This window comes from Lampetra fluviatilis, chromosome 29, assembly GCF_964198595.1.
Source record: "Lampetra fluviatilis chromosome 29, kcLamFluv1.1, whole genome shotgun sequence".
Classification (NCBI taxonomy): domain Eukaryota; kingdom Metazoa; phylum Chordata; class Hyperoartia; order Petromyzontiformes; family Petromyzontidae; genus Lampetra; species Lampetra fluviatilis.
In genome coordinates, this window is record NC_136303.1 from 5,804,441 (window position 1) to 5,825,874 (window position 21,434).

At 43.9% G+C, this 21,434-nt stretch overlaps 1 protein-coding gene across 1 annotated transcript in view; it reads right to left on the reverse strand.

The window, feature by feature from the left end:
• Positions 1–21,434, reverse strand: part of LOC144942888 (cell adhesion molecule DSCAM-like) — a 196,714-nt gene that overhangs the window by 25,803 nt on the left and 149,477 nt on the right. Inside the window, 7 exon segments of the mRNA XM_078869889.1 lie at positions 92–280; positions 2,972–3,070; positions 8,652–8,815; positions 9,955–10,072; positions 10,968–11,121; positions 15,066–15,205; positions 18,557–18,712. Of these exon segments, the coding sequence (XP_078726015.1) occupies positions 92–280; positions 2,972–3,070; positions 8,652–8,815; positions 9,955–10,072; positions 10,968–11,121; positions 15,066–15,205; positions 18,557–18,712 (1,020 nt within the window).

Genomic DNA, 21,434 nt, shown 5'->3' on the forward strand with positions numbered 1-21,434 from the left:
CGATCGAGAGCCCTTCCGAGCGTTGAAAAAACAGCGCTCCCAAAAGTTTTGGACGCGCGTTCGCTCGCTCGCTCGCACCAACCCCCGCTACCTCTGCCGTGCGTCTTGGCCTCGATGATCTCGCTGATGCGGCCAGTGCCCACGACGTTGCGCGCGGCCAACGTGAACTTGTACCACGTGCCGCATCGCAGCCGCTCCAGGGCGTAGCGCTTCTGGTGCGGGGAGATGACCATCTCCTCCCACTGCTCGCTGCGGTCAACCGAGTACTGCAACAGGTAGCCTGGCGGACAGAAACGTTGGGGGGGGGGGGGTGCGCAGAGGCAAACCGCCGCGTGCCATCGCATTAGAGGCGCCGTGACGTTGGACGATGAGAAAGTAGCGAGGTGGGGGGGTGCGAATATATGTTGGTGTTGAGCGATGGACTGTGTATTGTGTTACTGTAGTCAGCACTCTTTGCTTGTCTAAGCTGGTTTTTTATATTTTATATCAGTGCGCACTACCTGCTATTACACATGGTTCAGAAATATGGTCGTGAATAGGATAAAAAAAACATGTAAAAATAATTAGAACAAAAAGTGAAAAAAGCGGGCAAAAAAAGCATGGGGTAAGATCCATGCTTCGAATTACATTGGGAGACAGAAATCGAAACGCGGGTATTTACAGAAAGTGTGCAGGTAAAAAAGTGTCATTCAACCAAACTGTAAAGAACATTAAGCAGCCCTTGGCCAGGACATATCCTGGCCAGAAGTGATGGTGGACGGTGGTCAAGAATAAAGATGGAACGGCAACCAAGACATGAAACGTGTCGGAGAGCAACGTCCACCGAAGGGATGGAGCGATGAGGCGAGCTCGCGTGCAAGGCGCTCGGTAGATTATTACATCCCAGGATGGCGAGAGGTGGTAAAAGCTATCATCTAGCAGTGGATCGACCATGGCTGATGATGATGACGACGACACCTTTTTACATGACCCGGTGAGCACTGTACGCATGTCCATAGATGTATAGGTGAATAGTAAAAGGCAGACGGCTGAATCACCAAGGAAATACATTTAAAATTATTATTTTTGAAGCTATTGGAAATGTTATTTACTCATCATTTGGAGGAAGCACAACTGTTACAGTAATGAAGATGTGATATTTTTTATACAACCAACACCTACTGTACGCTAGCACTGCAACACATATGCAACGTTCATGGACTGGAACATGAAAGCGCCATATAAGTGGCATCGAAAATATATTTTAGCCATTTTACTTTTGTCACAATCGCATCTTTCCATCAGTTCCATCAGGGGACATCTTTTCAACAGTTGCGATAGTGAATCTCCAAAGTATCCCCAAGTCAAGCGTAAAGACTCGGAAGCTGTGAAGCAAGGAAGCCTAGCGCTTTAGTAGACAGCACGGACGAGATGGATGCTGGAGGACTTAATGGGCTCAGGACAGTTATCGAGGTTTAGAGGAGAGAGTGCATGGACGGGAAGACGTTGGTATTAAGTAGCGAAGCGAATGTAATACAATGAGAACTGTCGGGGCGGGGATGGCATGGTTAAAGCTACCGACACTGAAATCTATTACACTGAATTTCATTGCATTGTATATAATATAGCAATATCAGAAGAATATTTACCAGAACCTTTATTTAGCACGGGTGGGGTCAGCAAGCAAATACGCAATACGCAAACTCTTGAGCTCATGTTCTATTGCCTGATTCTAAGGCTTTGCCTTCAGGCGCTAGACAAAATACTGAAATTTGCAATGTAAAAATTACGAATAGAAATTAAGTGAATATTAATATTAAAAAGTAAAAATTTACATCTTCTCCTATCAGCAACCAAATTATTTTCAAACTTGTGAGGCGACCTCGTCGGGCGCACGCACAAACACCAAACCCGTGGCAATACATAATCACACATTAAAAATAATTCAAATCTTAAGCCTACATGAAATGATTCATATGGTATGGAATTATTGCTATTGTTGTTCCCTGGACTTGCTTGGCTGTCGGGAGCTTGAGTCCTCGAGTGAGTGATGGCGCCCTACTGTGCTCTGGCTGAACTCCCTACACCTCCGTGCTCTTGGCTGTGAGGAGTCTTAATTATCTGTGGTGCCATCGTACATCGTTTATGACGAACATTCTTTTCGGAGGGTTTTAAGACGTTTGTGTGTGGTGGGTTCAAAATGCTGCGTTTTTTTTTAGATTCCATTTGAATGAATGAGGCTATATAAAAGCAAATTATTACGATTGTTACGATTGTGAGATTCATCCCAAATGATTGTCTTAGAATATGCCTTAATGGCCAATCAAATTGACCAAACACCTTGTTGCATATGTTCCCATCAAAAGCCTGAGTGAATCCGTGATTGCATCTTTCCAGGCGACAATGCACGATAACGATGCCACGCAAAGTAAAAGTCATTACTACTCTGCGTAAACACGTGTGGCTCAATTGATCATCGTATCGGCATGTAAAACGCCGTTCAGTTCAGAGCACAAGTTACATCGCGAAAAACAAACCCATTTGCAACATGAAGCGACCGGCCAGTCCTTTTGTATGAGCAGCCACAACTGCACATCTTATATATTTATATACACTCTTACAACACTAAAATCTTTGCTCTTTCATGTGTATTCATGATCTCACCATGCCCACAGCATCACTCATGATCCTGAACGGCTCCTGTGCAGCCCACTCCTGTAACAATCCATCATTTCATTGCCTTTGTTCATCCCTCGACGTCTGTTCGCCCACTTTGCCGGCGAGAACACGCGTGAAGACATGTAAGCTGGCAGCATTAACAAGTACTTATCGGCGTTCAAGTCCACAGCCTGTGGCCATGTTGTTTTTTTCACACACACACATATATTTTAAAAGTAGCCTTTGGAAATGTCAGTCAAGTGGAATTAAACAACAAAAAAGGGATAAGGTGGGGGCACTTCTGTAATGAATGCTGTCTGTTAGGAATACGTACCACGCAAAGGACTTCCTCCATTGTTTCCTGGGATCCAGGATAGAGTGATAGAAGAGGCACTCGTTTTAGAAACACTCAGCCTGGGCTGGTCAGGAGGCACTGTGGGGGTCGCGCACACGCACATATACACACTTAGAACAACAACAAAGAACAACCACTGCCATTTGCCACCAAGTGGTGGTGATGTCGCCATGATGCTTGGGCACTATGAGGGCATTTGAAATGTCAAAGGTGCCGCTGGTAGATGGTCACGGGACAGGCCCAGGGGTCATGGGGTTAACCGGACTGATATGACTGTCAGATGCACTGCCTGTATTTCAGCTGTCAGCCACTCTACTCGTTGATGCGAGCGTCGCTCCAGATACGCGCGTAAACACGAGCACATACACACACACACAAACGTCTCTCGTATAAATTTTGAAACTATTAAGGAACGTGTTGTTAATCCGCATACAAGTTGAAGACCATTTCACACTGAGCGTGTTTTTTTTTTGTTCACACGGGAAAAAAATATTATTCTAAGCATTTATTGGAATAGTCCTGATGCAATATTATAAATCTGAATGCCAAAAACCATTGCTTTACTCTATTTCTTCAGCGCTTGCGGTCACTGTAATATGAACAATGGAACTGACAGAGTGAGACACGCGCATACGTCAATTAAAGGGAAACTTTGCGAAGATTGACCGTTGCCAGGGAATTTGTTCACGACTGCAACACAAGGGCTGAGTAGTCTCATCGTGTGGTCATATTTTTGACGTGTGTGAAAGCGTTCGGGCGTGCATGAGCGAGTGTATGTGTGTTATGGGGAGTGGTGGTGATGCAGCAGTTAGCACACTGCACGATGATTATAGTGACCTCGATTTGATTCATGACCAGGAATTACATCAGTGGCAGGTGGTATCTCCCCTAGGTTGAATCAAGATTCAATGGGCATCTGGCGTGACACGTAAAGGTTAGTTATTCGGAGGACAAAAGTGGCCGGGCATGGTGCTGGCTCTTTGCGCCGTGCAGGGCGTAATTTTTATCACTCAATATTTTCTGGAAAGCCACTGGAGTATAAGTTACACCTATTCATGACAATCCTACATTATTGCACCCTATACTTCTATGATCTTATGAACAGTTTTCTAAAAAAAATTACGAGTACAAAATAAAGACGAGATGGATATAGCATGAGTTTTGGACTGTTCTGGCTAAAATTAAGCACTTGTGCTGGACAAGTTTTAAAAGATTTTCACTTCAATCTGAAACTATAAACTATCAGGTGAAGGCAACTAAGCCATCTAGCTGTTTTTCAGAAGCGACTTGGCCGAAAATAATAGCTCAACGCAAGTGGCTTAATCATGTCGAAATTTATAGCAGCCAAATACTCTAAACGCATGTTTCTAAATGTGGAGGGAAAACCGGAGGACCCAGATAAAAATCCATGCGACAACAGGGAGAACACGCATACTCCAAATATACAGGTGTCAGCTTTGGGATCGAACCCACGGCCTCCTACATACCAGGTGAGGTAGTAAACATCTCGCCATTCTGGTGCCCACTCATTACACACAAAGTGCTTTCCACAAATGAAACATAATACCTTGCTGATCTCGTCAAGGAACATGAACCATCACGTGCACTCCGGTCATCCTCGCAGTGGCTTTTGGCTAGCCATCGAACAAAGACGGTCGCTGCATCGCGCGCTTTCAGATGCCCTTCTGTAGCCGTCTGGAACGCTCTTTCTTCTGATATTAGGAAGCCAGTGGAGCTATGCACTTTTAAATATATATTGAAAACTCATTTCCTTAGAACTGCTTTTTTGTTTTTAGTTTGTTGTCCTTCCCCCGCACCACCTCCGATTAGCACGGTTGGTTACACACGGTGTGAAAGAAGTTCAACATATTTACATACATACCAGTGTTCACTAACAGCACTGGCTCCCAACAGTCTACATGGCTGTATCGGGATCTGTTTGGCTTGGGGTGTGTTTGGGGAATGGAGGCTCAGGTTCTCACATGAATACGAACACCAGAAACCTGGTGATTTGTATTCTATTCCTAGGCATGCACAAATGCAAGTGTTAATTAGAGTGTAAACATACCCAGACCCTCCCCTAGGTATACTCAGCCTGAAACGAGCGCCTAGTGTAACATTTAATTTTAATTTAAACATCAGTAATGGATGAAAAAGTCTATGGATGGGTTGCAGATAAACCGCCCTTTTGTTACAGTGCCAACCTTGGAAATGCTTGCTCACAGCCCTTAGCCAATGGCCTTGCATGGATAAAATATGGCTCCTGATACTTTTGTGTTTGTATATCTGGTTTAACATCTTTAATGTTTGAAAATTCAACAACATAAAAAAGCGGAAAAAAATATGCACCCAATTAAGCAAGCTGAAATTGATATACAAAGATATTTTTCAAGTTACCCCCTTACAAATGAAATGGTGCAATCATTAAATTGAATCTGGTCTCATATTGGGAAATGTTTTCAACTAATTTGCAAATGCTAATGCGCTCGCGGTGATTTTGCGAAAATGTAAAAGTAAAGTTGCACACGGAAATTTACCAAATGGGTCACGCATGCGAGCGAAATCTAGATTAGAGTGGATGAACTGAAGTGTTCACTAATTATTAATTAATTCGTGTTCAGCATCGTTTCTTCAAAACCCATTTCCAAAAAAAAACGAATCTCTGGGAGGACATTTGTGATACCCGCCAGCTTTTGGTGCGTGCATGAATACGTTGCCGTATGTACTGTCCTGAGACAGCCTCAACCAAACAAAAACACAACAGGCCATCGGCCTTTGTTGTGTGTGTGTGCACGTGTGTACATGCTTGTGGACAGTTTTGTAATGGAGAGCGATAGTGTAGTGGTTAGCGCACTGCACTGCGAACCCGGCAAGCCGAGTTCCATTTCCACTTCACGGCCACCAACACCGGTGACGATTATCTGAACCGGTTCTGGTCCTCCCCTAAGTGAACTCAGCCTGAAATGAGTACCTGGTGCGGTGTGTAAACATTACCACTCAGGGAGACAAAGGCGGCCGGGCGTAGTGCCGGCCACCCACTCCCTTCGTGTGCCGTGCCGGCCTTGATAGGTGCTCGCTAACAGCACTTGCCCCTACAACCTGTTAAGGCTATACGGGGGATCTTTGTCTTTGTGGAAAGTTTGGGTCTAAATAAAATGTTTTTTTTACAAACATATGCAATAATACCTGTTAAGCAACATGCATATGCAAATTCCCATGATTGACGTTCCCTTTTAATGTTATTGGCTAATAGGGTGCAGGAGTGGCAGCACATGTGTTAGCGCACTGTGGCTTTTTACCTGATGACACCGAGGTTCAATTTCCCAGCCATGCATGGATATCGCTTCTGGCAACGGATATCTGAACCAGTCCTGGGCCCCCTGCCTATACCGACCCACGCTGACCGGCGTGGTGAAGTATGGTCAAAACAACCTCATGACTGATCCAACATCGGAAAGAAATCCTTCACGCAGCAGTTGAAAAAGGGTTGAAATGTATTATTATTATTTGGTTGTCATTATTACGTAATAAGTATAATTTTTTATTCAATATTGGATTTCTGCACGAGTTATTTTCATACACAGAACCCCGCTTAACGACCACCCCTGTTAAGGACTAAGGACTAACCGCTTAACATCGGGCCTCCATAGAGCCCAATGTGTAGTGTTGTGTAATGTATAGTAGTGTAGTGTATAGTATGTGTAGTAGAACCCCTCTTAACGACCACCCCTGTTAACGACTCATTGCTTGATGACGGCCTCCAAAGAGCCCAACGTGTAGTGTATAATGTAGTGTAGTGTATAGTGTAGTGTATAGTAGTGTAGTGCCTCTATAGAGCCCAATGTGTAGTGTATAATGTAGTGTAGTGTGCCTCCATAGAGCCCAACGTGTTTGCTTACCCACCATCCCCCTGGTAACGGTGGGTTGTGGTAGGCACAGTACATATGAATGAATCCATTGATTAACCATGTTTCTTTTCATGTTATGTGTTTATAATGTTGTGAGTATCTTTATGTATTGATATCGATTGTTTAAATATTATAAAGTACGATTTTTTACTGAAAAAGGGTAACTTTAGATGCTATCGGAACAAATCAAGCCTTTGACGTGCATTTCCTATACTCGCTTAACGACCAAAATGACTTAACAACTGTTTTCGTGCAACCAATTACCATCGTTAAGAGGGGATCTACTGTAGTTCCACTCAGTGGTACTGCATGCAGCCAACTATAAAGTGGAGATGTGCGCTGCTGTTAGCAACAGAATATCGAATTCACTGAAGCGGAAATGAAGCTCATTTATTGCACGCGTTCCTAATCCCGTGCTAATTTCCATTAAATTAATTGTCAGTAGTGCCCACGATGGGCAGATAATAATTCAAACATCAAACGATGCTTGGCATAGATGTTAATCTAAATGATTTTCCCAGTGGGTCACAAAGACCAGGACAAGACTTTAGCACCACTGACTTATCGGTCTATGGGATAATTGAAATGTTGTTTCGTTGGTCAATCTGTAATCAAGAGCACTGCACCTCAAAATAGGGTTACAGAGGTTTCCAGCAGGGGTGAACTGATAAGGCCCGTTATAACTGCTGCACATATCTATTTTTTTGTCTTTTCACCAAGTCTAGCCACTGAAATACGATCCAATTGACCATTCAATTGTAAATCTATGTCTACACATTACTCAGCGATATCCATCAGCCAAAAGTAATCTCCCGAAACAAGAGGTTTTTCTGATGGGTACGACGACACATAATCTGTTGGGTTAAACAAAACAAATTTCATCTGAATAGTTGAGAGGCTCTATCTATATTCTCCTGTGCGTGACGTCATGATACATACGGGTATGTGTTTGGTGAGCATGTGTGGCAGTTTGTAGTTTAATTTGTAAACCGTGTTTTTAATTCACACTACAACACCGTTAGACTGTGCACTGAACTAAAAATAATACTTCCTGGATAATAAACAAAAGGAAATAAGACATTTCACTTTTTAACAAGCATTGTGTCTGTGGCAGGTTTTCTGTTTCCCTAATTGAGTATCACAGGCTTTTGTTGTATTCCAGCAGATAAGTTCAAGCAAGCCAGCAATTTCACACCGACGGGGACATTTTGCGACGACGCAACGTAATTGGCGTGCGACCGCCTTGCGCTTGGAGTTGCGAATTCGCACAAAGCCAAATAGTAATCGACACACACACACATACACACACAACAACAACAACAACCGCCATTCGCCACTAAGTGGCGGTGACGTCACCACGACGCTTGTGCCAGGCCATGTGCACCCTGAGGCCACGTGAAGTGTCGAACGCCTGCTGGCAGGAGGTCACGGGGCAGACCCAGGTGCCACGGGTCGACTGACCGAGATGACCGAGATGACTGGCTGATGCACCACCTGTGCCCCCTACTGTGCCAACTTGCTGTGCTTTAGCCACCCGGCGCTCCGCTCGTTGTTGTGAGCGTCGCTCACACACACACACACATACAACAACAACAACAACCGCCATTCGCCACTAAGTGGCGGTGACGTCACCACGAAACACACATACACACACACACATACACACACACACATACACACACACATATACACACACACACACATACACACACACACATACACACACACACATACACACACACACGTAATACCTTGGACCAGGAGAGTGATTAGCAGTGCGTCAGAGCCCCACGCGTTGGAGGCTGTACAGCTGTATTCTCCCGAATCTTCCGCTCGAACGGAGCGTAGAAGTAAGCTGCCGTTTGGCAGGAAGGAGCCGTGTTCGTCCGCAGGCACTGCCACTTGCGACGTGTCACTTTGTGGGGTGGGCGGTGGGTGAAATGGTGCACCTCGTTATTAAATATAGATTGAAAACTCATTTCTTTAGAAGTGCTTTTTGTGTTTAGTTTGTTGTACTTCTCCGACACCTCCGATGAGCAGGGTTGGCTACATAACAGCGCGAAAGAAGCTCAACATACATACGTATTTATTTCTTAAATACTACCTCCTCGCCAAGTTTTATCCCAGTTGTTGCTTTCGATGTCATGCCACGAGACAAGGCAATGCCCCTGTGTTCGAGAATGGTCAGTGGAAGCGGATATCACAAAACTACACTCAAGTGGGGGCCATTACTTTACTTTCCTATTGGCAATGCAACGGAGTTATATTCATCAGATGACAGTCAAAATAAATATTTTAAATTCTCAGAGCTGGACTTGTCAAATTACGTGCAAAGCTACATTTTATATGGTGTATTTTTGTTGTGCAGACGCTGGTGATCAGGCACATTATGTTTCAGAACCCCTGTTTAATCTATGGCAGCTGCACGAATATGAGTCCAGGATCTCAGTGGCACCCAGCGCAGCACTTTAACCTCTGAGCCAGTAATTTCTGTTGGATATTTTGAAAATAGCGATACACAAAAATGTTTCCAGGAAAAATAAATAATTGGACGAGTTTGATATCGTATATGAGTAAGACATTTAAAGTGAAGATTTTTAACGTCTCCTTCTTAAAAGCTTTGGAATTCTTCTTGCAGATAATCGATTAAAAAAATAGAACATACGTGTGAACACACACACAGCTTAGCATATAGGCCACCTCTGAAACTTTGATGGTTAAGCACAAAACTGTTGGAGCAAGTGCTGTTAGCGAGCACCTTTAAAGGCCGGTACGGCACACGAAATAGTGGGTGGCCAGCACCACGCCCGGCCACTTTTATCTCCCCAGTAGCGATGTTTACACACTGCATCAGGTACTCATTTTATGCCGAGTCGACCTAGGGGAGGCCCAGGACCGATTCAGATAATTGTCACCGGTGTTGGCCGTTAGCGGGAATCAAACTCAGGTCGCCGGGTTTGTAGTGAAGCGAGGTAACCGTTGCACTACCGCTCTTACACTGATAAAGCACACATACATACACACATAGATACACATAAAATTCATGAGGCCCACCTTTCCTTCGTCCATCGGACAACAGGTGTGGGCTCCCCCACAGAGCGGCATGGGAGCTCCACGTCACGCATCCACGGCGAGGAGATGGGGCCACCAAAGGACAAGATGCGAGCAGGAGCTGCCAAAAGAGTTGAGGGCACATAAGTTGAAGAGCGAGTAAAGACCGAAGGATGGCCATATGCTCTCCTAGAGTAAAACCGAAAAAATTGGTCAAAATTTGAGTATCCTAAAAGAGTCAATGTAGGCTCACCAAAAAAAAAATAAACCCAGTATCTAAAAATAGACGTTCATTTCAGGCAGAGGAACTGACTGGGGGAGAAATTCACAGGATATGGCGACTGAAAATGAGCCCAGGCTACGGGGATTGAGAACACATCGTTTTGTAGCCGCCGCTACCGCAGCGACACGGTCGTTCAATGAATGAACAAATAATTTCCAACTGTGCTGCCTTATTTCCATCTGAGAGGATCCTCTTTTCTATGCAGAGCACCACTACATCTATTGTTCACGTTTTGATGGGTAACCGAATGCTCAGACATCAATAGCAAGTGGCATCGCTTTGATTAAAATGAATGCCCTATCTGTAATCAAAATGAAATGATTAGTTAAAATTCAAGGGAATACTTTTATAAATATGCAATTTAAAAAAAAATATGGATTCCCTTGTGTATCTAATTATTTTCATCGTGAAATTGCATAAGCGTTCATAAGTGTGTGTATAGAATTTTACGTGCAGCATAATGAATTCAATTGAATGGAATGCGCACGGGCGGACGAGAAAAAGCGTGGCGATGTCACCGCACGCCGCAATTCTACGTGTTACATTTCGCACAACGCAAAGGGGCACCCATCTAAAGCACGGCAACGGAACACGGGCGGAATCGCGCGGCGATTACCCACGCACGCCAATATGGCTCGGCTCGATGAACCGACCAGCTGATAAATCAGGAAAGTAAATAGATGAGTAAATAATGCACGGGCGATTTCGTTGAACGAAGTGTCGTGTGCTATACCATTCGGAGACGGCTCCACGCTGACACTCTCCGTGTTGTTCCCTCGCCCTGCCGATGTGACCGCCGCCACCCACACGCTGTACTGGCGGTGCCGGCTGAGGTTGCTGATGGAGTGGTGGGTGCTCTCCGGGCTCACCTCGTACTCGCTGATTAACTGTAGAAATAATAATAAGAAGAAGACTCAGAATAATTTAGAGGCCCATCTATCTGCACTCTCAGTCCTGAGGGTTTTTGACCATAATTGATCACCCTGGGATTGCGGGTTGGTGAATGGGAACACGCCATGACCAGTTCAGACATGACTTGCCACTAATATTATCTGTGGCCAGGTCTTAAACTCAGGTTGCAAGATTCAGTCTGCAGTACGCTAAACATTTTTCCTCTCATCCAAACAGGTATATATATAGTAGCTATATATAACGCTCTTTGGTATCACAAGTGTTTGACAGATGTATTCATATTTGCTAGAATGCAAACACTTTCAAAAACACATCAATGCATAACCCTCCTGAAAATAAACATCTGCAGACTCAGTGATGCTTTCTTGGATTAATAAAATAAATAAATGTACATTTCTCTTAGTTCACAGTTTAGCTAAATAACATTTTTTATTCAAAGATAAACCATCACATTACTGTTTAACCACGATTCAGTAAGTGCAAATTAATAATGAATGGGTAAAATCACGGGGCCCAAAATTGCAAATCATAGTCACAGAAAATTACGCGAAAAAGCTTTTGTTTTGTCGACTTGTAACTGATGGGCTATGTTGACAATATGCGGTTGCAAAACCACTCTAATGAATCAATTATACATGAAAAAGAACACGTCCTCTGGCATTTTAATGTGTGCACAATGCCACGCCGTTAGCATCGCACTGTCCTTGTTTCAAATTACATTTGGCTGGACTTTAGCGTGACCAAGACGAAGTTGTGACAAACCCACCAGATTTTTCGATTTAAAGCTTTCGTGACTGCAGGGATTTATCTTCTTGGTTCTTTCGTTAAAGTCACGTAGAAGGGAAATAATAAAATAATAAGAATAAAACATAATAAAAATAATTCTCACGACGTTTCGGCCACAACGCAAGCAGCCGTCCTCAGGCCGAAACGTCGTGAGAATTATTTTATTATTTTAATTATTTTATTATGTTTTATTTTTATTATTTTATTATTTCCCTTCTACGTGACTTTACCGAAAGAACCAAGAAGATGAAACCCACCAGAGTTCATCGTTGCTCATGCATTGTCACGCCACTTAAAATAAAGTAGCGTGCAAAACAGTACATTTAAAACGTTAACACGTACACAGTACAGTATTAAACAATGGTATGAATATATTAGACCGATTATATTCAACTTATGAAATATGTTGTTTTAAATAATGCATGTGGACATTATTAAAAAGATTTGTCTTATAACAAATGAGTTCGGCATATTTCAAGTTAAAGTCATTTCGAAGACGGAAAACCTCTGCAACCACGTCCAAGATAACCCCAAGGATTTTCACGTCTTAATGTCACTACGTTGTAGAAATATTACTCCCCGTTTCCCCTAAGCCCCATTTAATGAATACAAGGTCACCCAGTAGTGGCCAGTAATGCGATTTAATCCCACTCGACACGGACAGCTTTCAAATCAATTCCTTCCAAGCCTGAACCGCATTGGAATCGCGCCAGTTAACCTTTTCGACTATAGAACACCGCTTTTTCATATATATCTCACCTGCACAAAAAATAAATTAGGACAATTATAACGCGTAAATTCAAAGCCCTTCATTCTCAAGGTCATTTTGTTTTCATGGCGAGAGGTATTCAAATCTGCAGCTGTTGGACATCGTATGAGTTATATGGGAAACACTCTCATAGGGTTACCACGCCACACTGAGATGAAGTTCATCTTACGTGGTGGCTGTCAGGGATTGTGGTGAATTTAACTGCTTCGTCAGCACTCAGAGAAAGTAGGGGCGCGAGTTGTCTTGAAATGTTTTAAGATAGATATTATTTTTTATATCACAACGTGAACAGAGAGGTATACACGCTCATATTCAACGGTGATTACATTTAGACACCAACAATTACACGAGGCCTATTGTTGACCTTGACAAATCTGCGACGTATTTCATTAGAACCAGAGGCAAGTGTCAAAAAATTATTTCCAAATTACAGTGTGTGCTATCGTTAAGTAACCCAAATGACTGCCTCGCGTAATTATTCACCGCGCACGCTATTATGACATCAGCTTGCGGTTGAATTTTTTGTAATCTATAAGAAAACGGATTCACCCTTGGCCCAGAATGCCAAACTAATTTCAATGAAAAAAAAAGGAAACCAATTAATGGTTTTCATCTCATAATGAGCACATTTACATTATTAGACAGAAAACAGTTGATAATATAACGCGCCTAACTGCTACATCTCAACGCAACATTCAGGGGTTGCCTCCATGCCACTATTGTGTCCACACAGACGCTCAGGCTCTTCATTATTTTCCCTTTTTGTAAGTCCTCGCGCAGAGAAACCTACGGCATCCATTTTAAAATGTGCCCTTTTTAAATAATTGATGGGTGCGCAATATGAAGATGTGGGAAATACAATAAAAAAATGTTCATGCCACCAGCTGACTTGCGGAGGGGCAACAAAAAGCTACCTGTCGTCACTGACCAGTCTTGTTTGACGCGCGGCATGTAAAATAGTCCAATTAAAATAAGTGCCGCGTTTTTTGCAAATGAAAAACAACCTGCAGGTGTTTTGTTTTACATGCAAATTTCACAAGGGCATTGATTGCCTGCATCAAAGTGACTGCTTATCATTCAGAGAACCATAATAGGAATCTTTATTTGTCACTATAATTGTTTATTCTGGAGGAAATCCGATGGGCTACGAAACTTTTGTTCACGGACGTCCAGGTGTGTTGTGGCATAGAAGCAAAGCCACCAGTATGGCATTCAAAATCAAGCGTCGGGTCTCACACATCAAACGTGTATGCTTCTATGTACTGTGTTGGGTGTTGGGGGGGGGGTGGTGCAGCGGTTAGCGCGCTGCGCTACGAACCCGACCACCTGAGTTCGATTCTCGTTTCACGACAAACACCAGTGGCGATTGTCTTAACCGGTCCTGGGCCTCATCTAGGTCGACTCAGCCTCAAATGATCACCTGGTGCAGTGTGTAAACTTCGCCGCTGGGGAGACAAAGACGGCTGGGGGTGGTGCTGGCCACTCACCCCCGCGTGTGCTGTGCCAACCTTCATAGGTGCTAGCTAACAGCACTTTCCCCAAAATTCTGTTACAGGATATACAAGGGTATTTTTGTCTTTGTGTATGAGGGTAATTATCCAGCATTACAGGAGGAAATGTTATAGGTGCAATGAGCAGCACATTCCTTTACACATGGTCACACGGCTGTCCGTTTCTACGTGATAAACTAGGAGAGTGTGACAGAACTGAGTCATACGCGCACATATTTTTGCCAGGTTTCTCACTGAGAATTTTTTTGATAGAGAGAATATCCCAGTTCAGATAAAGGTCTGGTTTTTGACACATAGAGTGGAACCCCACTCAAAAATCATTCCATAATAGAAGTTTTTGGGTTAGATCGCGTAAAAATAAATGTGTCGTTACACCCGCCACCACCCGACACACAGCCAATTATTAAGGTTTGTCACATAAACAAAACATGCCAATTCGTTACTAGTTCAGCACACCGGTCTGTTGGAGAATAAATGTTGTGGGTTTACTCTTCAACACACCGGTGTGCTGAACTAGTATGTGAGAAACCTTACTAATCGGCTGTGTCGGGTGCTGGCGGGTTTAACGACACATTTCTATTAACGTGGTCTAACCCAAAAACCTCTATTATTGATCATATTGGTCGCGAAAAACCTCTGTGCCAAACTCAAAAATAATTCCAGTCTGCGTGGACAAAAATGTGACCCGTTCAAACCGCCGGTGCGGATTTAATGTGCTTCGATGTCAATGCCACTTCATCCCTGTTGCTGACCCCTGATGTGTCGGCATGGCCAAAATGTATAAACTTGTGATGCCGAGTGTTTTTTTCACGAAAGTGCATCATCAACGTGCTTCGAGGGGTTCCGGACTTACGGGGTGGGGCACGTAAGGGAAGGCGCACACCACGATGTACTTGCGGATGATCCCGTTGGGCTTGGCGGGTGGAAGCCAGGACACCACGACGCTGCTGGCTGAAGCAGGTGCAGCCTTAACAGCCGCAGGTGGACAGGGGACTACAAGAACAATGTAAATTAATGAGTGCAATTAGACTTTTTTTTTGGCTTGTAACACTGTCACAAATTAAGTAAAGTAAAAAAAACCCTCTGCGTTTCAGACCGGGGAGAATTTTTGTTTGGCAGTCTTTTCACAGTCACTGTGATTGCGCGAATCAGGTGGCTCTTCGGTCAGAAGACGCCTCATCAAGCCTGCGCAGTGCCAATTACGATTCGCACTTTCATGCAATTCGGTTATGATTGCGGTCTTTTGGAGCTCAGCGGACCGTGCCCAGATTTACACATCGGAGACGCGCCGTCGTACCGCGGCACAGCTAACCCGTATCGATTGGCTGCAAAGGCTTCATTTGCGAGCAATAACATTGATTGAATAACTCTTAAATGGCAAATCTCGCTGATTAAATTGCATTGTGTGCACTCATTTGCATGACGCGGCATGAAGCGCTTCCATGCAGACCCACTCCCCCCCCCAAACAAAACTAAATAAACGCCACTCCTATCCCACAGCACGGCAGGGCTTCCCCAAAAGCCATGTGTTTCACACAGGATTTGTTGCATTCCTTTACCGATCGTCGGGATGCAGGGCAAAGTGAAAATCCGGGTTTCGAATCGGCAATCGTTTCTGAAGGCTCGCGCCCATCACGGGCAATGCCCGATGAGTCGGCCTATCGTCCCAGCTTCGTGTTCGCCTCCGCTCCTTGAAGCGCGCTAAAAACGCGCCCTGCGAAGACTACGACTGCTGCTGCTGCTCCCAATATGCTCGACAATCGCTGCTAACGTGCACCTGTGCACGAGCAGCAACGGGGCTTCACGGGGTAGGGCAGATGTTAGCAATTAGTTGCGGGAGTGCCATAGCTCCCGAGGGACGTTTAGAATTGAACCGTTCCCCCCGAACCCCCCCCCCCACACACACACACCGATGACCTTGATCGATAGCGTCCTAATTAGTATCGATACCCATTTGGGTAGCAATAGATAATGATAAAGTTAAGTGTTACCCAGACGACAAATATATTACCTTTTAAAACAAAGATATTAAGGAGATGTGTATTGGTATATACAATTTGGAGGAATTAGAATAGTAAAATAAACACAATGTCAGGCAACATATGAAGGTCTTACCTCATGTTATAATTTAAAATGTAATAGGTAAAATGCATTCATCTTAGTGGTGACCATCAAAAACTAACATATTGTGAATTTTATGACGTTAATTCTAGATTTGAAGCTTTCGTGACTGCAAGGATTTATATTCTTAGGTTTATTCGGTAAAGTCACGTAGGTAAAAAAATAAAATTAATAAAAGTAAAATAAAAATAAAAATCACGACGTTTCGGAGGCAACACAAGCTTCCGTCTTCAGGTAGAACCGTCACAGCACGATACAGCTGTCGGGCTGTGACGGTTCCACCTGAAGACGGAAGCTTGTGTTGCCTCCGAAACGTCGTGATTTTTATTTTTATTTTACTTTGACTTTACCGAAAAAACCTAAGAATATTTAATGACGTTTTCTAATACCTTTCTTAAAAATTTGACGATCTCTTCACACGTATAAATATAGTATGTCCACCCAATCTCTGTGTATACGTCTCATCACGTGTCTTCGACGTACGAGTCACCTGACACCCTGGACCCACTTGCACATGAGATGTTTTACGTGAAGGCCTTCTCCAGGTTAAAGCTTTCAGTGAATGAAATAAAAACACCTCTCTCACGAATTCATATTATTCCTTTCTTATCTGCATTTACGCTGGAGGAATCCGATGAGCTATAGAGCTCCATCCCAGAGATGTCCAGGAAAAGATTGTACTTGCAGGGGGATGTTTCCGTGGTGTAATGGTCAGCACACTGGACGAGCAATTCAGAGGTTTCGATTTAAAGCTTTCGTGACTGCAGGGATTCATCTTCTTGGTTTTTTTTCGATAAAGTCACGTAGAAGGGAAATAATAAAATAATAAAAATAAAATATAATAAAATATTTCTCACGACGTTTCGGCCACAACGCAAGCAGCCGTCCTCAGGTGAAGAACATGTCTGTCGGAAAGACAGACCTGTTCAGACCTGTTCAGACGCTGTCTTTCCGACAGACCTGTTCTTCACCTGAGGACGGCTGCTTGCGTTGTGGCCGAAACGTCGTGAGAATTATTTTATTATGTTTTATTCTTATTATTTTATTATTTCCCTTCTACGTGACTTTACAGAAAAAAACCAAGAAGAATTCAGAGGTTGCGTGTTCCAGTACATCTCCCCCCGCCTCCCCCCCCGTGGGAGATGAAACAACTTTTCTAAATCCTCAACCAGAGTTAGTCGATTGGCAAGCTCAGTACGTGGGGTAAAGTGTGGGCAACTCCCATCTCTCCCAAGACGTCTGACCAGCGTTGAAGAGTAGGCCAGAAACATATTTGAAAAGGGGCTCTCCAAAGCACCGTCAAGTTAGTGGAGGCCATTCCACCAGCAGTGGAGTGAGCAAGCAAGTGCAGGGCTCATATTCTTAGGTTTTTTCGGTAAAGTCACGTAGGTAAAAAATTAAAATTAATAAAAGTAAAATAAAATAAAAAATAAAATAAAAATAACGACGTTTCGGAGGCAACACAAGCTTCCGTCTTCAGGTGGAACCCTCACAGCACGCTTGCTGTATCAAGCTTCAAATCTAGAATTAAGTGCAGGGCTACACCTTTACATTTGTATTTTTACATAGCCAGTGCATGTGTGTGCCTGAAATAAGTAGTGGGGAGCGGTAGTGTAGCGGTGAGCGCGCTGCGCTATGAACCCAGCGACCCGGATTCGATTCCCGCTCACGGCCAACACCAACAGTGACGATTATCTGAACCGGTCCTGGGCCTCCCCTAGGTGGACTCAGCCTCAAATGAGTACCCGGTGCGGTGTGTAAACATCGCCACTGGGGAGACAAAGGCGGTGCTGGCCACCAACCCTCTCGTGTACCGTTCTGGCTAACAGCACTTGCCCCTATAGTCTGGTAAGGCTATACGGGGGGGGATCTTTGTCTTTGTTTTTTGCAATGGAGTCATGTGGGGAGTGGTAGCACGCTAATCGTTGCACTACCGATTCCCACTCACGACCAACTCCACTGACAATTATCTGAACCGGTCCTGGGCTTCCCCTAGTTCGACTCAGCCTCAAATGAGTACCTGGTGCGATGTGGAACTGCGGCAATCCCGCAACTAAACATCGCCACTGGGGAGACAAAGGCGGCCGTGCGTGGTGCTGGCCACCCACCCCCTCGTGCGCCGTGCTCGCGCTCACAGGTGCCACTCGCTAAGGGCACTTGCCCCAACAGTCTGTTTTGGCCACACGGGGAAATCTTTGTCTGTGGTGGGAGCACCGTGCGTACCGTCCTCCTGCGTGCAGACGAAGGTGGCCACGCTCCGGACTCCGTCTCCGGCGCGAGTGAACGCCAGCACCTGGAGGCTGTAGTTGGTGAACTTCTCCAGGTCCCTGAGGTCGGCTCGCAGCTGGCTCGTGGTCAAGTTTCTCACATCCCCAAGCTCTGATCGCACAATGGTGGACCACGATCAGTCCCCGATAATAATAATGATGATCATAATTTAAATAAAAACACAAGACACGAAGTGACACAGATGTTGAATAAAACCGATCAGTTTTTTGAGTGATACCGCATTTGGCAGCGGCACAAAAGCACAATTAATACAAAAAAGTAAATTAATTTGTTAATCGCATTCAAATAACAAAAATAGATATAATAGGTCATATTTTAGGTAATGCCCTTTCTTTATAGCTCTTCAAAAGCAGAAGAAGAGCCCCTTGCCTTAAATGTTACTTAATTCGATATTTTGTATTATTATTTAGAGCAGTGCTATAGACAAATGTGTTGAGTTTTTGAACAAATTCGTGTGTCTGTATGTACGTTGAACTTCTTTTGCACCGTAAGTAGCCAACTAAGCTAATCGGAGGTGTCTGCTAATCGGAGTACTGTATCAAAACCCATTGAATATCAACAGTTCATGGCAAAGATAAGTATTACATGGAACATATAGTAACAGTCCTGTATTAACTTTCAAAAGTAGAAATACAGAGTTATCCATTTATAGATACCCCACTGATTTATAACGACCTTCTCAACAGGTGATTGAATGTCGTGAAAGCGATGGGTCCATATCTTTCCAAGGAGAATCATGAAATATTTCAAAAGTTTGGTGGGAGATAAATACAGGCTTTGACTTCTCTATAATATCTTGCTATTTTTTAGAGGAAACTGGTACTATTTATGTGTGTTGAACAACTTTAGCACTGTACGTAGCTGAGCGTGCTAATCAAAAGTGCGACACGTATGTAGTATATGTAGGATAGATAACAAAAGGTTAAATTAAAAGTGTTTTGTTCAGAAAAATGGAAGGAACTGGAAAGAGAGGAAGACCTGACAGAGAATGGCTTGGCGACATAAGAAGAGATTGGTGGCAGAAAGTTGTGGCACTGCCTGATCATATTGGCACGAGACAGAGGAAAGTGGAAATAAATGACAAACTTTGCAGCAGACACTTAAGGGCTAGCTGCGCCATGGACCGTGATGATGACTATTTTAGTGGGGTATCCATAAAAGGATCACCGTGTATCAGAACCAGAAAGTATATATACACACATGCAAACCCACACAATTAAGGACAAGTCAGAGCGAAAGAGGACCACATTCCCATTGCACATATTCTTTTATGGCATCACTATGTTGCTGATATAACAGTAACATAGTGCTTTTATATAACAGTGATTTTACAAGCACTTAATGAAGAAAATGGAATAAAAGCTGAAAGGTTATCAACGAAGCATGGTAGAGAGGCACGTATACAAAATAGAGACGTCATATTGGGCATTATGAAAAGTAGGTTTGAATTTGTTTAATTTGTTACACGGATGGTCCCGTTAAGCCAGTTTTACAAGGGAGATCCGTGCGTAAACAAAACACATGCAAATAAAAAATACAAGTGCAAACATAATATGCCGGGGTAATAGGCGCCAGAAACAGGTTGGGTACATGTGCGAGTAATCTCTGTGTTTTGGTCTAATAGTGGGACTTGAGCAGGGCACATTGCAAATGGGGATGATGGCTGGTTGTCATGACGTACACACCACTACGGAACGTACACCACAGAGATGGAGCGATGTGATCAGCTTTGTGTTCAGGAGCCAGATGGATTGTCGCATTGTGGACCATGAAGGATAGTGATGATTTGTGGATGCCTTCATCCAGCCGTTGATAGATCATAGCTTAGCGACGATGACTATGATGTTCACATCTGTATGTATAATTCTTTATCGGTTTGTAATAAAGGTCGTTGAGGCGACTTCTGGAATCCGGTCTTTATTCGCTTTCCATTACAGCACTTCCTTCACGCTGCTGACAGGCAGTGTGAGAGGGATAGAGAGAGAGAGATGCGTGCAGCCACGTGGCAACTTGGACCCCCGCTCTTGCGTGGCCTCCTCCTTCGTTCGTTCCAGTTCTGACCACGTGTTGTTTGTCTCCACCCCTATTTAATACCTGGGTCACGCGGTACGTTTCCACCAATCCTGGTTAGCCTCTATGGAATATTCCAGATTCCACCGTAGGCTCCCGGGACCACGCCCCTGACTCGTCTCCCCATTGGCTGTGGCTAAAGCCAGCAGAACCAATCCTCTACAACAGCTGTCACCTTTCCATTACGTCAGGGCAACGCCCCTAGGCTTCCCCCCATTGGCTATGGACCAGGACCGGCAGAGCCAATCATTGTGACGCGTTGTAATCCGTCAACGACCCAGATATAACCTCACATTACAGGTTTATTGGTTTGTACGTATGTTTAACTTCGTTCACACCATACCGTGGTAATAGGAGGTGTGGGCGAAGGACAACAAACTAAACACAAAAACACTTTTGGGGGTCGATGATTGTGACTAGCATGTTGATGATCCAAATGACAATGCGCATTGTAAAAACATAAAATCCAGTCAGCTGCATAGTGTGCTGGTGTCATGGTCCAAATTTGCCAAGATTCGAAAAAAATACCGATATTTTACTCATTTGGAATTACACAGAGCAATCATTGCCCCCCCAAATGTCAGAATAATGGCCATTTACAGGCCACTACTGCCGAGTTGACATGTGCTGCGTAGGGATAGCTGCCATTAGGGGTGCCCTTTGGATGCTTGAGATAAGATGTGATGTAGAGCGCTTTCAATTACTGAGGAATTTTCACGCCATATAAATTCAAAAACGATTA